Raw genomic sequence first — 13,695 nt, 5'->3', positions numbered from 1 at the left:
ATATATTCTGCTATTGGCAAAATCTAGACATTTATAGCTAGAAGAATGAAGCAAAATATACTGGGCAACTTGTCCACTTTAAGTGGGCCCCACACAAAAAGGAAAAATAATTGCAAGTGGACATCCAACTTTGTTCGACTTGTTGTTTAACAAAGAAGTCTTTCTTAGAATTAGCAGCCTTAATGCCGTAGTCACTAAATAAACTATAGTGACAATTTTAAATATATATAATAAATTAATTAATTTATAGTAAATATAATAATATTTTATTTATATAAAAAAATAGCCAAAAAATTATAGGAAATATATAGTGACTATACAATATAACTTGCCAAAAGTGATACAAAATATACATTGACTATAAAATATAGATTACTTATACATAAGTTATACACTGAATATACATTATGATACATTCTATACATGAAATATACATTAAATATACATAAATATACACCAAATATACATGAATATATACCGAATGATCATTTTTTGGTAATTAAAATGACCGAATGATCATCTACTATAATTATTCCTAAAATATACACAGTGTATATTCATGTATAGAATGTATCATAATGTATATTCAGTATATAGCTCATGTATAAGTAATCTATATTTTATAGTCAGTGTATACTTTCTATGACTTTTGGCAATCTATATTGTATAGTCATTGTATATGTCTTATATTTTTTTATTTTTTATGCAAATAAAATATAACTATATTTATTATAAACTAATTAGTTTATTGTATATATTTGAAATTGTCCCTTAACCATTTCCACTAATAGTGTGGGCGACTCAAACATTCAAGTAGAATTTATGTCGATTGTCCTTCTTCGAGATAGATGTTATAAATATTTCTCTTTCTCTTGTAATTTATGGACTTTTTAGATGACAATCAACTTCCTTTTGACTAAACTAAAAATCTTATAAATTACATACACTACTTATCTATCTTAAACATTTTCTTTTCAAAACATACTTATCCTATTATTAAATCAATATTATAATTCTTCTTCTTCTTTTTTTCAACTCCCTCACCCACAGCCCTTTGTAGATTTGCTAGAACTAATAACTTAAAAATATATTTATTGAAAGGGATAAAATCCAGGGGGGAAAAAGGAATAAAGATTCCTGTAATTTTTGTTTTTTTCTTCCTGTTTTTATATTTAAAGTTACTTCTACAAATGTTAGGTTTTTGTGTGTTGAAAATTTTGATGACAAATGCCGGCCCTTTTGTGACATAGTTAAGTGTGTCTAATTATGTCATCTTAAATTAATTTTATAATAATTGTTCCCCAATCATAAACCAAAACTTTGAAACTTTACTAATAAAAATATAAATTAGTTAAATTTAAGTATTAATAACAGAGTTTATTAGTCTAATAGTTAAGTAAATATTTTTAATAATCAAATACAACCAACAAGAATGTGGAATATCTGTAATTTTTTAGTGATTATAACCAAAGTTAGTTCAGAATCTGTTAAAATAGGTTGTCTCAAATTATTTGTCATTTTAGAAGTTTATCAAGAGAAAATTAATTATCTTTTTCCGTTTTATCCTTAGTAGTGATTGTTCTAGAGGACTATAAACACCTCAATAGAGTAAATATTTAATGGAGAGAGATTACATCTTAAGACATAAATGAGGATAACATAGTCAAAAATCCATTTTAATTAATGTTTTTTTAAGAAACGTGTAAAAAAAGAACCACAAAAAATAATTTGAGACGAAGGGAATACTTAATTACTTTTAAACTCTAAAATTATAGTACCTTTTTTTCCAGTGTTAAAAATTTAAACGGACTTCACAATGTTATAAGTGTGGCATAAGCTGGAATATCCCATAATAATAATATTCATGGTATAAAAATTATATATAAAAAAAAAGACAGTCAATAATTAATTATCGGAATTTACTAAGAAAAATAGATGACTATATATACACTTTGTCTGTTACCATTGTGAAATTAAGAAGCATATCTTTTGTGTTTCTAAATCATATACTATATACTCTCAAGTTGAATTAAAGTTGTCAAAGGTTTGATTATTTTTTTTGCCATTTGTCGTTTAAATGATTAATATGTGTATTTATTTAGTTGTTATAGATGTTTCAATGATTTGGTTTAATATTTTTGCTCTCATCACCTCTCAATTTCAAGTTAGTTTGAAAATATATATATATTTTGCAAAATCGTAAGACCACACATGCCGGCTAACGCGTGCCAGAAGGTTAAGAAAGTTGGTGAGCTGATGACAACAATCATGTGAATGGCAGTCGTAACTATATATGACGAATTTTTCACTAGTAACTCTTCTATAGGTGAATCTCAGATTTGAACTTTATGAGTTCTTGATTTCTAGGATAGTAACCTCTGAGTGTTAGTACCTGAGTTTTGAATTTGATTTTTGTACATATTTAACAAATCTTTTAACACATGTATATATAGGGTATGAGCTATAGTTACTGAATCCTGCTAAACTCGTGTATTAAGGTTTGCATCCGTGCTCGCCTATTTATATCACGGATAAAAACAAACTGAGAAAACACAAAGCAAGTTTGTGTTGGATGATGTGTGCCATATAGAGGCCGATCCAAGATTTAAGCTCTATAGATGCAATGTATAAGGTTTTTAGCATTGAGCGCATTAAGTTTTTTTTTTAAAAAAAAATTATTATGAATGCAAACCTTCTATTTGTTACTACAATTTTAGTGGATTTTTATACATAAATTTGTGAACCGTGTCGATCATACTAGGTTTAGATGAACTCAGCGCTATAACACTGCATCCGCCTCTAGTAAACATTTTTTTAATGAGGTCACAAATTTTCTTGTTTGAGCCTCAAAATTCGAACTATGTCATATAAATTGTTGGGAGGGAGGGACTAATAAAAATGCCAAATAACATACTTAGGAAGTGACAAACAGAAGAATATTATGTTGATTCTGTTTTTTGAACAATATCTTGTTGAGAACAGACTTTTCTCTTTGTTTCTTTCTTCTTCATTTTTTAAAAATTTATTTATATATTGGCTTTACATTGGCAAGTACATCCATATGAAAAATGATTGACTATTGTTTTCATCAATTGAATTTTCTTTTTATCAACAAGTTCTGTTCTATTCTTTTTGCTATATGTAGTTCTGATTATAGAAATATTCAGCATATTCTTTATGCTTAAAATAACAAGAATATTCTTTCTCACTTTGATCATCAAAATTCAAGATTTATACATCTTCTTGATTTTTTTTAGTTTTCATTAGAAACTTCGACTATAATGGAAGTTGAAGTTGGAGGCTAGAATTCTTAGTATATGTAGAGTTTATGATTTGTGCACCGACACTATAAAGAGCTATAACTGGTTAAATTTATCGTGTTAATATGAAAATTCTTCAAAGTTATTGTCTCATTTAAAATGGTTCAAGGACAAAATCGACCCTTTTCCCTTGTTCTGGAGGGACTGTTAGCGGGAAGGGTATTTTTGAGCTACTTGACTTGTGTGAAGGCATTTTTGTTCAAAAAAATGAAGCGGATGGGAGAGTTGTTCTATTACGAATAGTTCAGGGGTATTTTGGTCATTTTCCCTACTTAAGGTTAATAAGACAAGCTTGTGTTATTTCTCACTTTGATAATCAAAATTCAAGATTTACATCATATTGAATTCCTTTAGTTTTTCATTAGAAAATTAGAGCAAATGGAAGTTGAGTTAAAGGCTAGAATTCTTAGTATATGTAGAGTTTATGAGTTGTGCACTAACACTATCAAGAGCTATTAAATTTATCGTGTTACTATGAAAATTCTTCAAAGCTATTGTCTAGTTTCGAGTTGTTCAAGGGCAAAGTTGACCCTTTTTGAGCTATTTGGCTTGTGGGGAAGTCATTTTTGTGCCAAAAATGGAACAGATGGGAGAGTTGTTCTATTACGAATAGTTCAGGTGTATTTTGGTCATTTTCCTTACATAAAGTAATAATAATGCAGGCTTGTATTATTTCTCACTTTGATCATCAAAATTCAAGAATTTACATCTTCTTGAATTCCTATTGATTTCATTAGACAATTTTGGACCATAATGGAAGTTGAAGTTGTAGGCTAAAATTCTTAGTATTTTGTATCAGCCGATGGTGAAAAGTGCAATGGATGCTCAAAAATCTATTGAAGATAAATTCTCAAAGATACATCCATGTTTTCCAGTGAACACCAGAATAGCTATAGTAGGAGCAGGTCCAAGTGGGATATCAGCTGCTTATGCACTGTGTAATCTTGGCTACAACAATGTGACAGTAATTGAGAAACATCACTCAGTCGGTGGCATGTGTGAATCTGTTGATGTTGAAGGTACGCGAAAAATGTCTTATATAGAGTTCATGTTATGTGCACTGACAGTGTAATATAGAGTACTAAACTGCTATAGCCGGTTAAATTGCAATACTAGAGTCAATAATGTATATATAATACACAAATGTATATACAGAGTTTATTGACAGTGTAAAATAGAGTAACAAATCACTATAGCCGGTTAAATTGCACTACAGTATAGAATTTAAACTCGTTTTATATGTAGGTTGTTTTAGTTTGAGCTTATGTTATATGTAGAATATAGAGTTTATGTCTTGTGCACGCTGACAACGTAAAATAGAGTAGTAAACTGCTATAGCCGGTTAAGTTGTACTAGTAATGTAAAAATTATTTATATTGTTGGTGTATATAATTTAAACACGTTTTTTATGTAGGTTGTTTTAGTTTGAGGTTCAAGTGATGACATATCTTTTGTTTTAACAGGAAGAATTTATGATCTTGGAGGTCAAGTTCTTGCAGCAAATAGTGCTCCAACAATTTTCCATTTGGCAAAGGAAACAGGAAGTGAGCTTGTAGAATTAGACTCACACAAACTTGCATTAATTGATAGCCAAACAGGGAATTATCAGGACAATAAAGTTGCAGATGATTATGTAACTGTTATATCACTGACATTAGAACTCCAGGTCAGTTTCTGTCATGTCCAATAATTTTGTTGAAAAAAACAAACATAATTTAGCTTGTTTAAACTACAGTCAAACCGCTCTATAATTGCGTCGTTTGCCCAGATATTTTTTGGTTGCTATAAAGAATACATAAACAGACATTTATACTTGGCCTCAGCTAGTAAGTAAGCACTCAAACTTTTAGTGAGCACATCTAGACACCTCAACTGGCAACTAAACACTACAACTCATCTTCATTGTGTCTCGTGGTCACCTGACACTGACGTGACACATAAATTTTGGAGGTGTTAGATGTGCATACTCAATGTTGGGAGTTTTTGCTTGTCGGATGAGACCAAGTTTGAGTGTCCATTTATGTATTATGCCTATAATATAACATAACATGAACAATCAGTTCCTACAAGAATTTGGGCCGTTATAGTAAAATGTTGTTATAAGGGACGGCTGTTATAGAGAGGTATGACTTAAGATTTTATTTACAGGACAAAGCGAAGGATTCAGGTAGAATTGGAATTCATGCTGTGAGTGATCTTGCTTCTGATATGACATCTGCATTTCTTGAAAGCCGCGGATTCAAGTCCGTTCCAAAATCTGTTGCATATGGCTACACTGCTTCTGGATATGGATTTGTTCAAGACATGCCTTATGCATATATTCACGAGTTCACTCGAACATCTATGGCTGGGAAAATTCGACGTTTCAAAGATGGATACACGAGCCTGTGGAAGAAAGTCAGTGAATCTTTGCCAATAACTGTCATGTGCCAAACAGAAGTGCTTTCAGTCAGACGTGACAGTACAGGCGTTGAAATTGATGTCAAAAACAGCAGTAGTGATTTAGAAAGCATGAAGTTTGATAAAGTGATATTATCCGGGGCATTTCCTTTTAGGAGTGGGAGGACTTATAGATCACCATCTTCCATTTCAGAAGGTATGACAAGCTATGTTGCTCGGACTCTTCAAAAATGTCAGCGGTTGCATGTATGATCCTCCAAAAGTAGTGCATTTTTGGAGGATTTGACACGCGTGCTGCAGCATTTTAAAAGTGTTCAAGCAACATAGATGACAAACTATATATCAAGATTATGCAGCCTTGTTCATGTTTGAGTTTCCGCTACCTTTTATGCTAATGTTAGTTTAATCCAACAGATCTTGAAAATGAAGTACTGCAATTGAGTGAACTTGAAAAGCAGTTGTTCAGTCAAGTACAGACCATCGACTATTACACAACGGTACTGAAGATTAAAGGACTAGAACATATGCCAATTGGATTTTATTACTTTGAGGAATTTATGGATGATCCTGCAACAATTGGAAATCCAGTCGCCATGCAGAGATTCTATTCCGATACAAACGTCTTCTTGTTCTGGTCTTATGGTAACTCAGCCAACATTGAGGGTTCAACAGTTTTACAGCTTGCGGTTGATGCTGTCAAAAGGATTGGAGGTGAAGTTGAAATGGTCATCCTGCAACGACGATTCAAGTATTTTCCTCATGTAAATAGCCAAGGTATATACAGATTATTACTAAAAACCTATGTTGCTCGTACACTCCAAAAATGCTCCCACACCCCTGTTGGATCCTTCAAAAATGCATGCACCTGGTGGAATTTTTGAGGAGTCCGAGCAACATAGCTAAAAACAAGTCCTTCCTGTCGAAAATTAACTCTAGAGATTAGGTGTAACTAACTTTTTTTGGGAACTCGAACACAGATATGAAGGACGGTTTCTATGGAAAAATAGAAAACCAGCTTCAAGGTCAGAAAAACACTTATTATGTAGGTGGATTAATGGCATTTGAGCTTACTGAAAGAAATTCATCCTATTCCATGGCCTTAATTTCCAAGCAATTTGCAAATACTGATCCACAACCGGGATTTCCTTACATTAAGGTACTTGAAACAGAAAATGACTTAAATACTGCTGATTAAGTTGCATTTGAAGTGTGGCATGTAAAATAATTCAATTCAAAAATCATTGATTTTTCAGAGATTATTTCCGCTCTTATCTGATTGCTTGGATAAGAATCCGAAAGCTCTGAAAGAATCTCAGCAAGTGGAATTCCCGGAATTGTCTAGCCTTGATGGTTATTTGAGGCACTGGGCTACTCATAACATCACCTGCAAGAAGACATTGTACAAATGGATTAGTGAAGAAGGACAAGTAGTTAACGAGAGGACGTATGAAGAACTTAATGCTAATGCTTCTTGTATTGCTCAGAAGCTGTTGTCCAGTCGAAAACCAGTGACGAAGCAAGGTGACAGAGTTCTCCTAGTTTATGTCCCTGGGCTTGACTTTATTGATGCCTTCTTTGGGTGCTTAAGAGCTGGAGTATTGCCTGTCCCGGTACTTCCATCAGATCCAATGCAAAGAGGAGGACAAGCACTACTCAAGATTGAAAACATTGCTAAACTGTGCAACGCAGTGGCTATTTTGTCGACTGCTGGTTATCATGCAGCTGTTCGAGCAGGCTCTGTGAAGAATCTGATATCACTGAACCGTAAAAATGGAACTAGCTCCTCTTGCTGGCCTAATCTTCCATGGATGCATACAGACACTTGGGTTAAGAATGCCAAAGAAATGCATTCTCATAGCAATGACAAGTTTGAGCCCCAACCGGACAATGTATGCTTTCTACAATTTACATCAGGTTCAACAGGAGATGCCAAAGGAGTTATGATAACTCATGGTGGCTTAATCCATAATGTGAAGTTAATGCGGGGAGTTTACAAAAGCACATCAAACACGGTACTAATAAGCTGGCTTCCTCAGTACCATGATATGGGACTTATCGGTGGCCTTTTCACAGCTCTAGTAAGTGGAGGATCAGCAATTTTGTTTTCTCCTATGACATTCATCAGGAACCCTCTCATGTGGCTCGAAACGATGAGCAAGTACAAAGCAACTCACAGTGCTGGCCCAAACTTTGCATTTGAGCTCGTCGTCCGGAGGTTGGAGGCTAGCAAAGAGAAGCAATGGAAGTATGATCTTTCATCACTCGAATTTCTAATGGTTGCTGCTGAACCAGTAAGGCAGAAAACTCTCAAGAATTTTATTGAGCTCACGAGACCTTTCGGTCTTTCTCAAAGAGTGATGGCTCCTGGCTATGGATTGGCAGAAAACTGTGTGTTTGTAAGCTGTGCTTATGGAGAAGGAAGACCGATCTTGGTGGATTGGCAAGGAAGAGTCAGTTGTGGCTACGTGAATCAAAATAAGGCAGATGTTGATATCAAAATAGTTGATCCAGAAAGTGGCGAGGAGCATGATGAATCCGGAAGGGAAGGAGAAATATGGATCAGCAGTCCTAGTGCAGGCAGTGGATACTGGGGCAGGGAGGAACTGACTGAGAAAACTTTCAGAAACAAGCTCGGTTCACATTCTGAAAAGGTATACACAAGAACTGGAGACCTTGGAAGGATAATTGATGGGAATTTGTTTATAACTGGAAGAATCAAGGACCTCATTATAGTTGCTGGAAGAAATATTTACCCGTCAGACATAGAAAAGACTGTCGAAAGCTCATCTGAAGTCCTCCGCCCGGGCTGTTGTGCTGTTATTGGAGTTCCAGAAGAGACCTTATCCAGCAAAGGAGTGTCAGTACCTGATCACTCTGACCAGGTTGGCTTAGTTGTCATTGCAGAAGTAAGAGATGGTAAACCTGTTAGCAAAGACGTGGCCGAGGAAATTAAGGCAAGAGTTGCTGAAGAACATGGTGTCACTTTGGCTTCTGTTAAGCTGATCAAGCCAAGAACTATCAGCAAAACAACATCTGGAAAGATAAAGAGATTTGATTGCTTGAAACAATTCATTGATGGAACACTGGATGTGGTTCCAGATCAAATCTTGTCAAAGCGGAAGCTGCTTAGATCTTTTACCACAGGTTCTTGCAAGGAGGGAAATACACCAAGGCCACATTTGAATACAACATCCCTTTCACCAACTCCAAGACTGAATAAAAAGGAAATTGTCGAGTTCCTGAAGGGACTCGTATCAGAGCAGACAGGAATCTCTATTAGCAAGATTACTACTACTGAAAGTTTAGTATCTTATGGTATTGATTCTATTGGAGTAGTCAGGGCAGCTCAAAAACTTTCAGATTTTTTTGGAGTGCAAGTTGGTGCAATCGATATCTTCACAGCAACTTGCATTGAGGACTTGGCAAGCTTCACAGAGGATTTGATTATAAAGTCTCGACCTCACGATGCAGAAAATCCTTCTTATCTTCTTGACTACTCAGAGGATGACTCTTGTAATTTGGTGGCTGAAGAAGTTTCCCCATCTCATCGATTCGGTATCATGCTATTGCAACTTCTTTCTCTTATCTATGCCATTTTCATGCTAGTCCTTCCTGCATATTCATCCATATCTGTCTTTAAGAACTTGTTTTTAACAAGTCCAACTCTAATGACATCATTTCCTTGGGCTGGTTATGCAATTCCCGTGGTGTTTGCACCATTTGCTTGGCTTCTATGCATATCTACCACCTGCATATGCATCGGTACTCTTGGAAATTTAGTACTTCAACCAAATTATTCCCTGACCCCAGAGGTGTCCATCTGGTCATTGGATTTCGTTAAGTGGTGGGCGCTATACAAGGCACAAGAAATTTCATCTAAAGTTATGGCAGTGCATTTGAGAGGAACAGTATTTCTGAAATACTGGTTTCAAGTATTCGGCGCAAGGATAGGATCATCGGTTGTACTGGATACTATAGATATCAGTGATCCAGCACTTGTGTCAATAGGAGATGGAGCTGTTATTGCGGAAGGAGCTTTAATTCAAGGCCATGAAGTGAAGAATGGAATCCTGAGTTTTCTTCCAGTTAGAATTGGCAAAAACTGTTCGATTGGTCCTTACGCCGTACTCCAGAAAGGAAGCGTTTTGACAGAAGGAACTGAGGTAGCATCTTTACAAAAGACAGCAACATCTAAATCAAACAGTAGTAAGAAGGTGAGGACTTTGATCTCAAATGTTAAATTCATCTGATTGATAAGCTTCTTATAATCTTAAATAATAGGTTGATGTACACAAATGTCCCCTTTTTAGGCCCTCAGTTATACTGTTTCCCTATTTAAAAATTTTGTGCAAATATAGCCTTCAGAAATTGCCCTTCCGGACAGCTTTAGACTCTGGTCTAATGCTTGCTTATATTTTCTTAACCTTACAACAAAATATTAGACTGTCGCCTAACGTTTGCAATAACTTACAAAATTTTAGACTTTCTTAACTTTTTCTCATAAGATTTTCAGTTTTTCTCAAAAGACATCTTTAGATTGTGGCCTAAAAGGTCCATAAGTTGCAAGAGAAATAAAAAGAATGTCAGTTACTAAACAGTTGTCGCAAAGAGGGACAACTGGTGAAAATTTCTCTAAATAGTATCACTATGTCTCTTTCTCTTTATCTACAACAAGAGTTCATTATTCAATTGTTCTACTGGTTTATAACAACATCCTGTGAACTTTATTTGAATAGAGTGAAATGCATTTCGATTGTATTTTCAGGTCACTGAACCGGCAAAAGAAACAGAACATGGTCTCAGTACAGCTATGTATCACTTGATGGGAATCTACATTGTCGGATTCATAAACACTCTCTCAGGAGCTATCCTTTATTTCTTGTACATACTATTAACTCAAAAATCTCCATCTCTTGAACACTTCTCCTTACTCTGTTTGTGTGGAGCATTCCACTGGTTTCCATTCACTATCATTGCTTACATTACCATTATCTCAAGTACCTCTTCAAGTTCAATAATCTTCGCTATCTCAGTTGCAACTGCTTACTTGGCTCATGGCTTGATTTTGAGCATCCTTACTGTATTTGTAAACAATTTTGCCTTGCAAAACACAGATGATACACTGAGTATATGGCTGAAACATAGAATTAACATTGCCTGTCATCTCAGATTTGCTAAACTCCTTTCTGGAACTGAAGCTTTCTGCATATACTTGAGGCTCTTGGGTGCAAAAGTTGGAAAACATTGTTCTATCCGAGCCATCAATGCTGTTTCTGATCCGAAATTGATGTCACTAGGTGACGGTGTCCATCTAGGTGACTTCAGCAGGATTATAACCGGTTTCTACTCCATGAGTGGATTCACGAGTGGGGTGGTTGAGGTACAAGAGAATTCAGTTGTTGGGAGCCAAAGTGTTGTCCTTCCAAGATCACTTATCCAAGAAAATGTTATTCTTGGTGCACTTTCAGTTGCTCCAATGAATTCTGTTCTTCATAGTGGTGGAATTTACGTTGGATCTCAAGCCCTGGTCATGATAAAGAACACACGACACGCGATGGATGAAAGGATAGAAGAGATGGATATGAAATACAAGAAGATAGTTGGCAATCTAGCTGCAAATTTGGCTGCAACTACTCTCAAGGTCAAAACAAGGTACTTCCATAGAATTGGTGTTAGTGGAAAGGGAATGCTCAAAATATATGACAACATAAAAGGATTTCCAGACCATAAAATCTTTGGATCTGGCAAACAATATCCTGTCATAGTCCGGCACAGCAACAGCTTAAGTGCCGATGATGATGCAAGGCTCGATGCTCGTGGTGCTGCATTGAGAATACTCTCTGATCATACAAGTTTAGATGATGAAAAACCAATTCTAGATTTGACATTGAAGACAGGGGAAGCATTCTATGCTCGAACTATCTCTGACTTCGCGACATGGCTTGTTTGTGGCTTAGCAGCAAGGGAGGAGCACGTGAAACGTGTTCCACATGTTCGCGATGCAGTATGGACTTCACTACGTGATTCTAACTCATATACAGAGATGCATTATTACTCAAATATATGCAGGCTTTTCAGGTTCACAGATGGACAAGAAATGTATGTGAAGTTCAAGTTGAGGCCTTGTGATGAAAACATTGGAAAAGATTCTGGTAAAGTTGAGCCTATTGGAATACTTCCTCCAGAAACAGGTGCAATTCCTAGGAAAGATAATGACACACGCCCGTTACTTTTTCTTGTTGATGATTTCAAGAAAAGGGTAAGTTCACAAGGCGGCGTTCGCTACATTTTCCAACTACAATTCAGGACAGTGCCTAAGGATGAAGCAACACAAGACATTGCACTTGACTGCACTAGGCCATGGGATGAAGCAGAATTCCCATATGTTGATGTTGGAGAAATTTTCATTGATCAGAACCTCACCAAAGAACAATCAGAGCAGCTGGAATTCAACCCCTTTCTTCGATGCCACGAGATTGATGTTGTGAAGGCAACATCAGCCTCTCAAAGTGCATCCATCGATCATGGTCGTTCATTGATCTATGAAATTTGCCAACATTTGAGAAATGGTGAACCACTTCCAGAAGCCTGGAAGAACTTCATTGAACAATCTGATGTGAAAGTTGATCTCTCTGGCTGTCCAATTGCATCAGCAGCACTACAAGTGAAACAAGAAACTAGTCATCAAGAAGTAGCTCTATCAAGAACATGTTATCAAACTTCTTGGTCCACTTTTGCTCAGCCAATACTCCAAACATTCTTGCCATACTTTTTCTTAGCATATTCAATTCATGGTCCTCTAAATTGGCTCATTTTCTTAACAACAAATCATCCACTATACTGGTTTTTTCCATTCTTTTGGATATCCTCAGGGCTGGTAGCAGCATTGGCTTGTGTGTTAGCAAAACTAGTCTTCACAACAAGAAAGAAAGATGGAGGAAAATCACTCATATGGAGCAAAGGACTACTAATTGAAACATTATGGCAAGCATTTAGGACACTTGTTAGTGACTATTTCATGGAAATGACAACAGGATCATTCTTGTTTGTCATTTGGATGAAACTCATGGGATCAGAAGTTGAATTAAGTCATCAAGGGGTTTATGTAGATAGTAATGGAGTTTTGTTGAATCCTGAAATGATAGAGATTGAAAGAGGTGGATGTATAGGCAAAGAAGCATTGTTATTTGGACATATATATGAAGGTGAAGGGGAAGTGAAGTTTGGAAAAGTTAGAATAGGTGAAGGAAGTTTTGTGGGGAGTAGAGCTGTGGCAATGCCTGGTGTAGTAGTAGAAAGTGGTTGTTGTTTAAATGCTCTTTCACTTGCCATGAAAGAAGAAATTATTAAGTCAAAGTGAAAAATGGTTGTTATTGTTGTCTTTGACCTTGAATAAATTACTATCTCTATAGTTTTTGTATGGTTTTTGAAAGAAAAAAAGAGGTGAAAATGAAGGGAAATTGATATGTTTTCCCTTTTTTTAAGTCTTTCTTTTCGCATTGAATTTTAGTATATAATTACGTTTCAGTTTCAAACAAGTTAGATCAATTATATGAATATTCAATGTTCATACTGTTTCATTTAAATTTGTTTGTGTCCAATAGTATATATGAATCCAACGACGGAGCTAGGAGGTACAAGGGGGCTCATTTCTATTATCGAAAATTATAATATATATATGGTCAAAATTGTTTATTCGTATTTATTAGATGTTAAATTCGCTTAGCTTTTTTGTGTGTTTACTTCCTTGTAAAATAAACAATCTTGATAAGTCTATTGTGTTATGTTCATGAATGGTCTTTAGTGATCATTGTGCTCATACCACCTATTGTGTTATGTTCATGAATGGTCTTTAGTGATCATTGTGCTCATACCACCTCTTGACAAAGTAGGTTGATGGGCGAGCCCCCTTTGTAGAATGTGTCAAAGGGGCTAAAGTTCAACGCATAGCTTTTGAATTGTTAAGTTATAGCAG

The 13,695-nt window shown here is 35.5% G+C and overlaps 1 protein-coding gene across 1 annotated transcript; it reads left to right on the top strand.

The window, feature by feature from the left end:
- The first annotated feature begins 9,372 nt into the window (after positions 1-9,372).
- Positions 9,373-13,161, top strand: LOC129885164 (uncharacterized). Its single transcript, XM_055959364.1, has 2 exons — positions 9,373-9,934; positions 10,486-13,161. The coding sequence occupies exons 1-2, from the start codon at positions 9,389-9,391 to the stop codon at positions 13,078-13,080; spliced, it is 3,141 nt and encodes a 1,046-aa protein (XP_055815339.1). The 5' UTR covers positions 9,373-9,388; the 3' UTR covers positions 13,081-13,161.
- Positions 13,162-13,695: the final 534 nt, after the last annotated feature.

The sequence above is a fragment of the Solanum dulcamara genome, chromosome 4 (assembly GCF_947179165.1).
Source record: "Solanum dulcamara chromosome 4, daSolDulc1.2, whole genome shotgun sequence".
Lineage (NCBI taxonomy): Eukaryota > Viridiplantae > Streptophyta > Magnoliopsida > Solanales > Solanaceae > Solanum > Solanum dulcamara.
The sequence above is the reverse complement of the archived record's forward strand: the minus strand, read 5'-3'. Positions and strand labels throughout refer to the sequence as shown.